The sequence below is a fragment of the Lasioglossum baleicum genome, chromosome 16 (genome assembly GCF_051020765.1).
Source record: "Lasioglossum baleicum chromosome 16, iyLasBale1, whole genome shotgun sequence".
In the NCBI taxonomy this organism is placed as follows: Eukaryota; Metazoa; Arthropoda; class Insecta; order Hymenoptera; family Halictidae; genus Lasioglossum; species Lasioglossum baleicum.
This window is the reverse complement of record NC_134944.1, coordinates 8,046,670-8,061,555: the sequence shown is the minus strand read 5'-3', so window position 1 is coordinate 8,061,555 and position 14,886 is coordinate 8,046,670. Positions and strand designations below refer to the sequence as shown.

General features: G+C 40.4%; 1 protein-coding gene across 1 annotated transcript; it reads right to left on the bottom strand.

The window, feature by feature from the left end:
* Positions 1–1,287: 1,287 nt before the first annotated feature.
* On the bottom strand, positions 1,288–7,472 carry Ddx1 (ATP-dependent RNA helicase Ddx1). Its single transcript, XM_076440880.1, has 11 exons — positions 7,312–7,472; positions 7,167–7,218; positions 6,866–7,056; positions 6,598–6,797; positions 5,747–6,214; positions 5,256–5,425; positions 4,516–4,865; positions 4,150–4,443; positions 3,513–3,730; positions 3,319–3,439; positions 1,288–3,208 (listed from the first exon to the last, which is right to left on the bottom strand). Exons 1-11 carry the CDS (start codon positions 7,325–7,327, stop codon positions 3,090–3,092), a joined length of 2,199 nt encoding a protein of 732 aa, XP_076296995.1. The 5' UTR covers positions 7,328–7,472; the 3' UTR covers positions 1,288–3,089.
* Positions 7,473–14,886: the final 7,414 nt, after the last annotated feature.

The window sequence follows — 14,886 nt, the reverse complement described above, 5'->3', positions numbered from 1 at the left end:
CGAAACTTCACCTGGCCACAGGTGGGAAACCTTGTCTTCAGGTTCGTCTGTCTCGAACGTAAGATCGCTCGGATGAATATGAACGAACGGCAGGCGTGGGCGGAGCCTGTCCTCTGGGCCACCGAAACCACGCCCACTTTTCAACCACTCTACACAGAGAGAAAGAAGAAAAGACGATCTTCTACCTTTTGCTCTGATTTCCCCTGAGGCGTCGTTCTTTGTCGCTATTCGTGGTTCTCTTTGAACTTGGAGCACCGAGGCCACGCCCACTCGAGGCACTTTACACAGGGACAAAGAATAAAGGACGATCTTTTCTCTTTTTCTCTGATGTTTCCTAGAGTCGCTCATTGCCCATGCCTGTACGACGATCAGTGCTGTTTGAACACCTTTCCAATCCTCGGATCATGTTCGCCGGGATCCAAATCGCGTTCGAAAGCCGTCGATCGGAGGAAATGGCCCTCGCGAGGTCGGTGCGCGAGCTGGGCCAATTTGCTCCGAGGAAAAAAGACTTGGAGCAGGCATGGGGAGAGGTTGCCCTGTGGGGCACTGACCTCTCTGGTTCCGTAGAAGTCGGGGGCAGCTGAACCACGCCCACTCGGGGCAATCTGTAAAAGAAAGGTGCAGTGTCTCCTCCTATGACACTATCTGCTCCGAATAATTGCTCCCAGGGGCAAAAGCACGTTGCCCATGTCTGACATAGTGTTTACATAAATAGGTTCGACGAGAGAACTATCCTAAGCAGACGCTCGTGGCCATTTTTCATAAAAATGGTGGCCATTTTTTATAAAAATGGCCAGACTCACCTCGGAAGGTGAGAGCCACGTATTGTTTAACAAGTTAGCGACAAGCGAACGAAAAATGGCTGCCGAACAGAGGCGATTTGGAGTGCGGTGGACACCCGAGGGCAACATGGCCGACCGGAAGTCGCACGAAAAAACAGGAAGTAGCAAGGGAAACGAACGCGAGATCGCTCCGATTCAAAACTTGTTCGCGTATAAATGTATTTTCCACATGTAATAGTCCGATGGGGGAAGAGAAACTGAGAGAGTAAACGGTTCTCTCTCTCCCTCTCTCTCTCTCTCTCTCTCTCTCTCTCTCTCTCTCTCTCTCTCTTAGGCTCGTCAATTAATTAAACGTCCTCCACCCGAAAAGGCCCGTGGTTCTCTCCCCCATTTAATAAATCATAAGAAACTCGTTGTTGCGTGTCACTTAGGAAGCATGTTTAGCAAATGACTCGGAAGAGAGACAGAGAGAGAGAGAGACAAAGGGGGGCAGAGGAGATTCGAGTTTGTTATTAAAAAAAATAAATAAAACGACGAGAATGAACCGTGGCGTCGAGCATTAACAATAAATGAACGCTCGACAAATTTAGCGTTTTAAAACGGTGGGGGAAATCGAGAGAGAGAGAGAGAGAGAGGACAGATCTATACGTGATGTAAATGAATAATAATAATAATAATAATATTAACGATAACGGAACTCGAGAAACTCTGTTAGAAAAATGAAAAATTAATGTTGTCCGCCCCACGGTCTCGACTTTCTCCGTTTGTTTATCTCGTTTTTTCTCTTCTTTCGTTTTTTCTTTACCCGAAAACTTCGAGAACGTTTCCAAAGTGCACAATAACTATAAACGACAACATACACATACAGAGACGTACACACACACGCTGTCACGTTGCGTACGATGCAATCAAACGAGAGAGAGAGAGAAAGATGAGTTTAATTAGAAGAATAATAGGCGAACGGGAGTATTGATCGGACGGGATCGTTCAGTCGCTATTAAAAGCGAGAATCGTGGGGTGGACTATGTAGTGTATATGATAAATTGATATACATAAAAATACATGAATAAATATATATATTATATATACGTTATATATATTATATATATATATTATATAAATATGATTTACCGAGTTAAATGCAGTCAGGAAAATCGACTATGCGCGCGTGTGAGCCAAGAGTGCGCCAAAGAGAAAGAGAGAGAGAGAGTGAGAGAATGCGAGAGTATGCGTGAGATAGTGCGAAAGGGAAGAACGATTGTAAATGTGTTTTTAGATTACAAGAAGTAAGAAGAAAAATATTTCATTCTCATTCTGTGATGACTGTCTGAATATGATGAAGAAAAAGAAAAAATAATGAAACCAAGAAACTATAAAAATGTTTTCATGAATCTAATGCTGATTAAATCGATTAAGTTTAGCGTATAATTAATGGGAGATAATGTGGTTCGAGGCGAACCGCGCACACTATTTGAGAAGAGCAGAGGAATATGCACATACTCTGATTTATCTGAATGCAGAGAAACAGATAGAGCGAGCGAGAGAGAGAGAGAGAGAGAGAGAGAGAAATGGTATGATTTGTACACTGTATAACTTTAGTCGTTTACCATTGATTTCGAGAAATGTGTATAAATTATTATGTGTAATTAAAGAAAAGTCATTTAGTAAATTCCAAGAGTATATGATATATATATGAATATATAGATATATATATACATTATACTCTAAATACAAAATTCAGATCATAAGGTGCGCGCTTGCGCGTACATGCACATATACAAGGGAGAAAGAAAGAAAGATAGAGGGGGAGAGAGAGAGAAAGAGAATGCGGAAGGAGATGAGAGATATTGTGAAAAAAAAAGAAAAATGAAAAGAAAAAATTACAACAAAAACCAAACACTGCAAGGCCACTGTATTATACATTTGTGTAACTGAAATAGCGATGGTACAATTATGAAGATTATAATGATACAATAAACACTTGCCGTATGTCTTATATACACAAACGCGAATGTTATTTTGACGGTCGCGTATCACATAGCAATCGACGACGGGTTTCCAAGTTTCTGCGAAACGAGAAGCTGAGGACCAGGGTAATTCTCCGACGTGTCGGGGGAACACATGATTTTATATTATTTGTAAACGAACCTCTTATATATTATATTTGAAAGTACACGTTATTTATAAATACTCCGAAGACTATTCCATATGCCGAGCAACATATCGGCAATAATCAATTGATTAGCAGATCACGATTTATCTTCAAGTAGAAAAGAACTGCAGGCTTTTTAACAAATCCGAAGCGCGTTAATTCGCTGCGGCGGCCATGTGTCTCTTCAAGTATAACAATTGCGCCTTGGACTCCAACGATGATAGCTGCGACACGTACGGGACCATTTGCTGAACGTGGTTCTGGTAATTCGAACCTGTAATATTGAACGCACAGCATGATTCAAGCAATTCATACTTTTTCATTGAATAGAATTTTCTGGCTGTAAAAATGTTCATCACAAATCATACGGAGAACATTGCGTACCCTTATTGGCCATCTTCTGGCCGTACGTGACCTTCCCGTCGAAAGCATGTTGAGGAACCTTTATGTCCTTGTCGACCTGCTGGATCGTGACGTTCAGGTGATCCTCGATATCGGCTAGATACTGAGGGAACAAATAAAACATGGTTAGGAAATGGTAGAGAAGGGATTTGATGCGTAGGAGTACAGTCACTTACAGTCTGCTCTTTGTACCAGACGCAACAACCACCCTGATCAGTTAGAGTAGTGTTCTGACAATTTCTTCCGCGGGAAGGACACCATTCACCGTGGTACCATACTTTTTCAGGTACTTTGCTGACCAGAGAAATGGCCAGACCCATTCTCTCGGCTCTACCAACTCTTCCTATACGGTGCACGTAGTTCGATTTCTCATCTGGCAGGGTAATGTTGATCACTAGAAAAGAATTCGTTCACTAGAAAAATTCCTGTGTACTGATTACATCACTAGGTTTACTAGGTAGCTTCGAACTACACTCCCGTCCATAAATCACAGGACACTTACTTATCTTCAACAGAATGGTAATTAAATTATTTTGATTAGATGTGGCTATATCATACGATTTGAATGCAAAATTAAATATATACACATGCTATTTGAATAAATGTTGGGAAAAAGAGATTGCGAAATTGTGGGATGATTATGCAGCTGTAGAAGTACCATTTTTAAGAATCGTCTGCATCCAAATTTGCATTAGTGTCCGGTGACTTATACACGGGAGTGTATGTGTCTGAAAGCGTGTTCCAGAAAAATTTTCCAAAGAAAACAGTGTGTTTTTGCAAGGTGAAAGATGAAAGATATAATTATGTACGGACTGAAAGGTAACCCTGTGATGTCCAGCCCCCTAGCAGCAACGTCAGTACAGATCAGGAACTTCACTTCCTGCTTCTTGAACTTCTCCAAATTAGCTTTACGTTCTTGGGGTTTTCTGTCCCCATGAAGACACACGCAAGAGAAATCTTTTCCTCCGGTCTGCTTCAGATACCGTTCCAAGTTGTCGCAATCTATCTTCGTTCTACAAAAGATTAGGGCTCTGTCCATATTATGTTCCACAATAGCACGAATACAGTATTCTCCCTTTAATATCTTCACAGCTTCCGACAATGTCTCTGTAAATTACATTCGATCTTAGAAACGTAGAACAGGAAGAACATTTTTAGGAAAATATTCTTCAACTCCACCTGGAGTGTTGCCACCGGGTACTATGTTGTCTCTCTCGTGGATACCATCGGTTGCTATGTGTGTCCTTAACTTATGCCAGGTCCTGTCCTTCTGAGGGTCTACAGTTACTACAACGTGGTGGACTGTCTCGGGTACTGCGTCTTCGCCTTTCAAATCCACCCAAGTCGGGAAATGCATCAGTCTGCTGGCCATGTTTTTCACATCGAACGAATGCAGCGTGGCTGAACACACTATCATCTGCAGTCGCTTCCCGTCGGATGTGATTTTAGGAATTTGTTTGTATAGCCGATCGATTAGGCTGCTGTATCCTTGCTTCAGCAGACCGTCGGCTTCGTCCAGAATGAAGAATCTGGAGACCAGGGAAATTTAATGGTAATACGTTCGCAGTTTCGATCCAAGGGGGTATTCTTCTTTCAAGGGTACGGGATGGGCCCTCTCATTTTTCTTTAATGCAAAGGTGGGGTTTTCAGTAGTCAAAAGTGCTAGATCTAGGTCGCAATCGCTCTCAAATTTTCTATTTTTACGTTTACAAGGCGTAATTAGTGTTATTAAACATAAAACTACGCATGTAGCAATTTTCATAAAGCTGCGACAGCTACATGCTGTCGAATAATGTAAAATTAGGCCTCGTAAACGTAAAAACAGGACTTTTGATGGCGACTGCCGCCTAGATTGATCTTTTGAATAATGCAAATAACGCCTCGTGAACCAATATCAGAGCTCGGTCATTAACTGGTACCTGCAATGAGTTAGAGCCAAGTAGCCGCCTTGAATCAGATCTTCTAAACGTCCCGGCGTTCCAACTACTATATCCACGCCAGAATTCAATACAGATATTTGTTCCTTCACGCTGACTCCACCGATAACTAATAGCTCCCTGATGACAGGATCTTTCAAGTACTTCTTGAACTAAAATTTAAATATTGCTTAAGATATATATTTGAGAAGACGTTAGGTTAGTTCAGAAGTTCTTGCCCAATTCCTTGTATTTTAATACAAAATAGGGTTCATGCAATTTTCAATTTTTGCAGACAAATTTTAGAAAAGTGGTACCAAATAAAATTCTGTTTTCATTGGTAGTAGCTAGACTGCGGATCTTTATGCAATTTTTGTTTTCGAAACTCGTCTACAACTTAGATCCGAAATGAAATAAAATCTGTGTATGAATGAAAATTTGTATAAACCATAAATGCATAAAGATCCACAGTCTAATTATTAGTGTCTACATACTTTCTGGATTTGGTTAAAGGTTTGCTCGGCCAGTTCTCTAGATGGCTCTATGATTATGGCTTGAGGAGCATTACATTTCGGTTTGCCAACCTCCTTGCTTCTGGCGGTGCTGGTCACTGGATTTTCTTTTACAAATTCCTTCGGAGCAGAAGCGACAGCCATATAATCGTCACGAGGAGCATATTTGAATGGCTGTGCTCCGAAATTGAAAGACATCTCTGAATTCTTCAAGACAACAGCTGGGTAATAGGTCTGAGACTTTTGTTGCGCGTTTAGAGTGAACGCTGTACCAAGATTGACGCCGTTCTTCGTGTAACTAATTTCTCCCTTGTCGAGATCCAAGTAACATCCAATCACGTCGTGCGTGCCGAAAGAGTCGCCATAGTCATTGAATTCTTTCGCATTCGACTTTTTACCAGTCCCACCGAAACCATAGCCAAACTTGTCTGTGCCCAAATCCAAGCTAGCCTGCGAACACATTTATTTATGATTTAATTATGAACACATTTAGTATGATTTAGTTCAAGCTCAAGCATTGAGGACTCCAGTTCTCACAGCTCAAGGTTCAAACCAAGGCTCCAGCATTTACGACTGAAGTCGCAACTCGAGCCTTCAAAGCTCAGGAACCGGAGCTCATTTTAACAACACTAACATGTACCAGTTACTTTTAAGACACATTAAAGAGGCACTAGGAGACCATAGCGTAGACTCAGACTGGAATTGAAGTTGCCAACGGAACAAAGTATTTAATATTGCATTCATTGCAGCCTGTGTGTAGTACTAGGTTTCCGCTTTTGGCTCACTGCAGTCTGTGGGTTGCTTGTCACTGGTGTAAGTGCTTCAGTGCTCACCTGAGACAGGGACCAGCCAACACGGCACAGACCTTCGTCGGTTACTATAACTTCATAGAAGAATTTCTTATTTCCCTGGACTCCTTTATTCGCGCGACCACCGAACCAGCTTTTTTGTTCACGGCTCTGGCATCTCAAACCATCCGGGGTTATCGCCAATGGTATGCCTCTATCGAATAAACTAAGGGCCCAATGTGTGGCTGTAAATTATTAATAAATGAATACAAGTTGTGACAGGTATAAAATATATGAAATAAGAAACCCTTACCAGGTTTCGGTTGCGTGGTCGCTGAACTAGTTGCTTTTCCAGATTCAAAGTCCTTCAGAGTTTCCCACACTATTTGTATAACGGGTAAACAAAAGGCACCAGTCTTTCCGCTGCCAGTTTCTGCAGCCATTAACACATCTCCACCGCCAAGGATTAGCGGTATTGCTTCAGATTGCACGTCTGTTGGCAATCTACAATTTAAATGGCAAGATGGATCCAGGTTATAACAGTTGTAATTAAATACAAGTACAGTGAAGTAATTTGTTATATATTATTTTATAATTTTCTGGGAAATACGCACGTCCATTCCATTTCGTCAACTGCAGTGGCAATTTCTCCCTGCACTCCCATTTCTGAAAATAAAATATTGTATAAAAGACTTTGACAGTCGAGTATATCGTTGACAACACGATGCGTTTGATTTGTACAATTGTGGGAATAGTTACCCTCGAACGCTGCCATTATTGCGAAACGATGGAGCGTTTCTTTTTGTTAGACAAATGTTAACGACAATAAATTAGACAATTTTGAGCCGGCGATTTTATGAATGTATGAATGTTCACCGTATTCACCGCTTCACCGTCGTCAATATGTGATGCAATTCACTGCATTTTCCGCTAGGATCGCGCCTTGTACGACATTTGAAAAAAGAATAGGGACACAGCGACACTCCGGGCGGTACATTTGATCAGTGATGAGTAGACTGTGGATCTCTACGCAAAATAAAATTTTCTTTGATAATTACAAGACGCAGGAACTACATAAAAATTCCTTTATGTCTTCTCTGAGCAATTTTCTCTGAGCCAGTCAACGTTCTTGTTACAAATGTTTTTACAATGTATACCATAAGTTATGTACTTGTACAATACACACAATTTCTGTATGAATCTACAATGAATAAATAAAGACAACGTAATAAAAAAGCATATCTGCGTAAATATTTATTGAACCACCAATTTATCCCAAAGTCCTAACCTGTTCTTGATTCTCACAAAAATGTACGCCCGTCTAACTTGTCATTGAGTTACTGTACTGATTTGGAATCGCAAAAATAACGAAAATCGGAAAACAAAAATTTTCGGATGTCTGACTTGTCGTTGAGTTGCACTACTGAATTTCGTGCCACCTCCTTCCACATCATGTTCTCCTAATACAAAGTTCAATTTTCGAGATTTTCGCCAATTTTCGGCCGTCTGACTTGTCGTTGAGCTGTACTACTGAATTTAGTGCCACCTTCTGTGACGTCATGTGCTCCTGATCCTTTTCCAATTTTCGAGATTTTTAAAAATTTTCGGCCGTCTGACTTGTCGTCGACTTATACTACTGAAATTCGTGCCACCTCCTGTGACGTCATGTGCTCCTGATACTTTTCCAATTTTCGAGATTTTTTAAAATTTTCGGCCGTCTGACTTGTCGTTGACTTATACTACTGAATTTCGTGCCACCTCCTGTGACGTCATGTGCTCCTGATACTTTTCCAATTTTCGAGATTTTTAAAAATTTTCGGCCGTCTGACTTGTCGTTGACTTATACTACTGAATTTCGTGCCACCTCCTTCCACATCATGTTCTCCTAATACAAAGTTCAATTTTCGAGATTTTTCGAAAATTTTCGCCAATTTTCGGCCGTCTGACTTGTCGTTGAGCTGTACTACTGAATTTTCGAAATTTTTCGAGCGTCTGACTTATCGTTGACTTATACTACTGAATTTAGTGCCACCTCCTGTGACGTCATGTTCTCCTAATACTTTCTCAATTTTTCGAGGAAATTTTTCGAAAATCTCGAAAATTGAACTTTGTATTAGGAGCACATGACGTCACAGGAGGTGGCACTAAATTCAGTAGTATAAGTCAACGATAAGTCAGACGCTCGAAAAATTTCGAAAATTCAGTAGTACAGCTCAACGACAAGTCAGACGGTCGAAAATTGGCGCAAATTTTCGAAAATCTCGAAAATTGGGAAAGTATCAGGAGCACATGATATCGAAGGAGGTGGCACGAAATTCAGTAGTATAAGTCAACGACAAGTCAGACGGCCGAAAATTTTTAAAAATCTCGAAAATTGGAAAAGTATCAGGAGCACATGACGTCACAGGAGGTGGCACGAATTTCAGTAGTATAAGTCGACGACAAGTCAGACGGCCGAAAATTTTTAAAAATCTCGAAAATTGGGAAAGTATCAGGAGCACATGATATCGAAGGAGGTGGCACTAAATTCAGTAGTATAAGTCAACCATAAGTCAGACTGTCGAGAATTACGAAAGTATTAGGAGAACATGATACGCACAAAAGTGTTCCATGTAAGAAAAGGGAAGGTATGTAAAGGAAAATAACTTTGTTACTACAAAATAGTGTTTGTACAAAAGTTTATTGCACACTTATATTAGTACAATACATTATAAATAAGAAAAGATATGTTTAAAATTAAAAATAACAAACTTAAAACGTAGTAGGATTTTAATAAACGAACTACCATGTTGAAGATATTTTTTATTGTATATTAACAACGCTTGAACGTGTTGGTTGTCGTTTCGTATAATAAATAATTGTATCCGTGTCGCACGATCCTCTTCTGGTCGTATTATATTGCACAATTTCGAGAAGAGGTCTGTTTTACTGAACAATCAGGTTTTTCTGCCATCCCAGGTGTGGTAATTAGATATACACGACCCTTTCTACGGTTATAAATTATTTACAGATATTTATGCAACCTCCAAGAATGTTCTAACACATGTGCATCACATTATGTCAACTGTCAAAATCAGACGAATACATATATTATACATTTTGTCGGGAAGCGCAGGAAGCTGACACGCGTTATTGACAGGTGACCGTGGATATGGTTAAATATTCAAGAAATTGTTATTCAAGGGCTAAAAGAATTGGTGGGTGTATACCCGAGAATCCTCTGTGTCTGTATTGTACAATAAAGATAATTTATTCATGCAAAATAAAGAGTATTGATTATATTCATTCCAACAGCAAATGATTCGTGCCGCTTTTCCCATAAGAGGCAATGTTAATTCCGGCACGAATTATTTGCGCTTCGTATACGTACTTACAGCGACATCTAGCGGCAAAACGCTCAAACTGTTAGCCAAATTTAGTTCCAAATCAACCGCTACATGGCGCGGTTACCGACCGGTACCTCTGTCGGTAACATTTCGCTAACAGTTTGAGCGTTTTGCCGCTGCACGAATTGGCGCTGTACGGACAGTGTTGAACAGCGCCATCTAACGGTTGTTTCGGAACTAAATTTGACTAACAGTTTGAGCGTTCTACCGCTAGATGGCGCTGTAAGTACGTATACGAAGCGCAAATAATTCGTGCCGGAATTAACATTGTGTCTTATGGGAACAGCGGCACGAATCATTTGCTGCTGTAATGAATATCCAATACTATTGATTTTTTTCATTATCAATAAATGTAAATATAATGTATCACTATGTATAATATCTTTCATATCCAACAGTTAATATTTATGAGTATCTACGATACGTATTTGATACAATGACTTACCACGAACAATTTATAACTAAAAACATTTCCAAGTTATTACCGATTTTCTATTTTCATGTTTCCGGGGCTGGCCGTTAGAAGACGCCATCGCTCACTTTTCAGAGTTTCTGTCACTATTTGATCAATTATTTATTTATTACGCTATTCGGGTCAATGTTTTTCGTGTAATATGGATACAGGAAAGTCAAACGAACAATATACCATTTACCAACAAATTTTCTGTTGTATAAAAACGTTCACATTAGTCTATACATATATTACAAGCTAATTAAGAAATCGACCGATTGAAAATGATTAATAACGAATTAATCGCGCGCAAATTCCAATCGGAAATATTCTGTATACGTGGAGGATTCTTAAAAAGTTAGCAGCGTGAAAAAAGATTCTCTTGAAGGTCACCGAGAGTCAAAACGAATCATAAACTAATTTCCTTCATGAAATAAACGAATCGGTAGGGTAAAGGTACGAAACAAACTTTTTAGAAATTAATAAAAATAACATGAAGTACCTAGTATTAATTTCTTATCGCAAATTTCTTGTGTCCGGTAAATAGGACCAAATAACTTCGGATTAAAATTTCTATTTTTAACAAAATCGTTCAGAAAAATTTGACGATACAGAAAAAAGGTTGATAATCAATCGTATATCAGAAATAATGGAAAATAAATTACAGAATGCCTTTTCAAATGAATAATATTGGGGGTTGGCAAGAAAGTAGGTATTTCTTTATTCAAGCGATGAACTTTAATCAATAAAATATTTTCTTATTTATTCTTTTTTGTGTAAAAGATCATCGAACAAAAGAAACAATGTCTTATTCATTAAAATCCTTTTGCTCGAATAAAAAAATTGGACTCTATATATTTCCCCTTAAAATACTGAAATTACTTTCTTGCCAACCCAATAAACTTCCAAGTCTTCGCTAAATATTCGGTATAACTGGTACCTCTTCACCCTATATAAACTAATAATAATAAACTAATTTCGTTTACGAAATAAACTAAACGTTCCTTTTATAAAATAAACGAACAGGTAGGTATGTTTCCGGGTAAACTACGAATATATTCGAGGTTGTTTCGAACGTGATCAGAGCACCGGTCATTGGTCGCGGCTCGCATAATGCGTTACACGGTTCGTTTATGCGAGCAATATGCTCGTCCCCGTGCTTATAAGTGCATGGAAATGTCGATGCGATCGTTTCGAGCAGGTGACCGCATAAATCGCAGCGAGATCTCGTGCTTGTCCAATGATCCAGGGCTTCACGGAAACGTTCATTTGTCCGTGGAAGAAATGATGGGCAAACACAAGCCGACGCTTCGGGATGGCTCCAGGGGAATCGTTTAATTGCTTTCTAATCTCGATCGATTGTATGCAAAACTCTGCGCCGGATTCCCGAGTCCGAACTCGAAGCGATACTTTCATCGGCGACTAAATCGGCGACCGAACTTTCTTCTTGTATCCGGTACCCGCGTGACTATGCGCCGATGAAAAACCTGAAAGACGCGCCGACCGACCGTCAGACCTGCCGATCATGCACGCGCGCCGATCTTATAGATCAGTATACACTGACTACGGTAAAAAATGATTACCCCTTGCCGTATACTAACGAGTCAGAATCGTGACGAACAGTTGAAATGTAATCTGCGAAATGTGAAACGAAAGAACTTCTTCTTCTGATCTCATCAGTGAAATTATTAAAGATAACGAAGTTGCAGTTGTTATAACCAGGAGAAAAATCGTACGGCATGGAATTAATACTTTTAGAGCTTGATAGGTTTAGTATTTACACTTGGACTGTCAGACCTGCCGATCTATAGATCAATATACATATACATATACCGATTCCTGCCGAATAATAACGAGTTGGACGTTGGACTCGTGGCGAATACTTTAAATGTAATTTGCTAAATATGAATGTGCTGTCTTTCTTTTAAGACGAAAGAGAATTCAATTATTTTGCAATCAATATTTCAGCGTTAAAGTAAATGTAGGTATACAATAGATACAAACTTTCTGTTCTCATCGGTGATATTATTAAAGACGAAGAAGTTGTAATTGTAACCATGAAGGAAATCGTACGGCAAGGGGTTAATACTTTTAGAGCTAGAAGGTTATGCAAGTTTGCGCGATAAGAAGACCGATGGATCTAGATAAAATTCGAAATCGTAGATTAGAATCCTAAATCGTAGATTTTTAGGAACGAAAAAGTTGCCAGAGCACTAAAAGCATTAACACTAAACCTACCGAGCTCTAAAATTAACCGATACATGATGTCTTATAAAAATAACAAGATTAAATTTATTTGATTTGTTTGATTTATTTGATTTGCGGTTCATATTATTATTATTATATCTCCGCTATTAAATGTATTTACTTAATCATTTACTACGAAAGCATCTTTACAACTTCAATAATTGTGAGATAAAAACTCTGAAGCCGTTTATGTGACCGGTGGTGGTAGGTTTAGTGTTAACAGCAAAATTATGGATGAAGGTCCGCTACCCGGGTCAGAAATGATCCAGCGATCGTGTCCCGAAGCCTGTTCGAATATTAATGCGAGTCACAGCGAATCGCGCACGGTTCGTTTCGCTCGACGACGTTCTAAGAATGATTATTTCGGCAATTCCGAGCAGGATGTAATTTGCATACCACTTTCCCCGGGTCGGGACAGGCCCGTTGCGAGGTTGCATCGAATAACTATTTTGCGAAACAACATGTGACATGTTGTCGACAGGGTAAGTGGACAGTCGAAGCGGCCATCGACTTTGCGACGCAGCCGCCGCCGCCGCCGTAGCGGCACTTCCGGTCAGGAGAAGAAGAGCGTTTGTCGCCGGACGAATTTCCAGCTCCGGTTTTCCGCGGTGGACGCGAACAAAGGTGAATCCCCAGGTGTCGGTGAAACGTCGAAACGATTGGAAAGAGGCCGTGTCGCGTGCCATCACGTATTCTCGTTCCGTGACCCGTACCAGCGTCGCCTATCGCCGCGGCGGCGATCATGCTTTGACTCCGAACGTGGCTCGTGCATTCCGCATGTGACAAGAACCACCACGGATTTCGCGAGAGATGCAACTGGCTCCAAGCCGCCGTTCAAGGGTTTCGAAGCTGGCTTTGAAGCAGGCTTTGAAGCTGGTTTTGAAGCAGGCTTTGAAACAAACTTTGAAGCATGCTTTGAAGCAGGCTTTGAAGCAGGCTTTGAAACAAACTTTGAAACAGGCTTTGAAACAAAATTTTAAGCAGGTTTTGAAGCAGACTTTGAAGCAGACTTTGAAGCAGACTTTGAAGCAGGCTTTGAAACAGGCTTTGAAACAGGCTTTGAAACAAACTTTTAAGCAGGCTTTGAAGCAGGCTTTGAAGCAGACTTTGAAACAGGCTTTGAAGCAGGCTTTGAAACAGGCTTTTGAAACAGGCTTTTGAAACAGCCTTTGAAGCTGGCTTTAAGCCACCTTTCAGGCTGATTGTAATCTATTTTTAAGGTGAATTTGAAGCAGTCTTTGAAGCTGGCTTTAAGCCACCTTTCAGGCTGATTGTAATCTATTTTTAAGGTGAATTTGAAGCAGTCTTTGAAGCTGTCTTCGAAGATGGTTTTGAAGTTGTCTTCGAAGCTGATTTTAATTTATTTTGAAGGTGAATTTGAAGCTGGGTTTAATTTATTTTGTAAGTGAATTTGAAGGTAAATTTGAAGCTGGCTTTAAGATACCTGTAATCTATTTCAATGCTTGCTTTGACGCTGTCTTTAAAGCTGGCTTTGACGTTGCATTTCATAAAATGCTTGAAGTCGAACAAATTATAACCAAATGAATTTTTCACGGCTCCTACGCCCATTAAACTTTGGTAGTGAGCAAATTAATAGGGAGAGGAATCGTGGGAGATTTCGCGAGAGCGTTCGAGGCAGCTTCCGCCGGCGTCGCTCGACGATTTCCGGTTGCTCGGTCTCATCTGGCCAGTCTAGACGATTTCTGTGGAAAACGGGAAACGTTTCGCATGCCGGACGAGGGATGCCGATCATAGAGCCTTCTGCGACAAGCTGCATCTATCGGTACGAGGAATCCAAGAGTCGTCAGTGTGTTTCTGGAACTCACGTACCATTCGGACGACTCGCGGCAGGGAAGAGGAGAAGGAGAGACAGAAAGAGAGAGCCGCCGAGCCGCGTTGCTTGCTTGCTTCGTTCTTTCGCTTCTTTCCACGAGCTTACCGGTCTAAACAACTCCACCGTTGACAGCAGACTGCTTCCGCCACTGTCCAACATCCGATCGTCTCGATTTTACCCTCCGCACCAAGTTTCTTCTCTCTCGTAACCCTCGTCGACTTCTTCTCAATCTCTCTTTCGATCATACTACAGTCAACAATTTTCTAAAAATTGCAAATTTAGAGTGTTCTCATTTCCCTACGTGTCACAAAGTGGAAAAATTTTTTACGGATAAATTAGTGACAGCATGTCAAAGTAGAGGCTTCAAGCTTTAATATAAGCCCAAGTTTATCTTTGTACGATTTTTTTTCAAGAAA

What these genes read in the sequence shown, in the direction of transcription:
- Ddx1 (XM_076440880.1), bottom strand. An exon ending in GACCACGCAACCGAAACCTG is followed by an intron (nt 6,798 to 6,865) that starts GTAAGGGTTTCT and finishes AATAATTTACAG; the next exon opens with CCACACATTGGGCCCTTAGT. An exon ending in ACCCGGTGGCAACACTCCAG is followed by an intron (nt 4,444 to 4,515) that starts GTGGAGTTGAAG and finishes TGTAATTTACAG; the next exon opens with AGACATTGTCGGAAGCTGTG.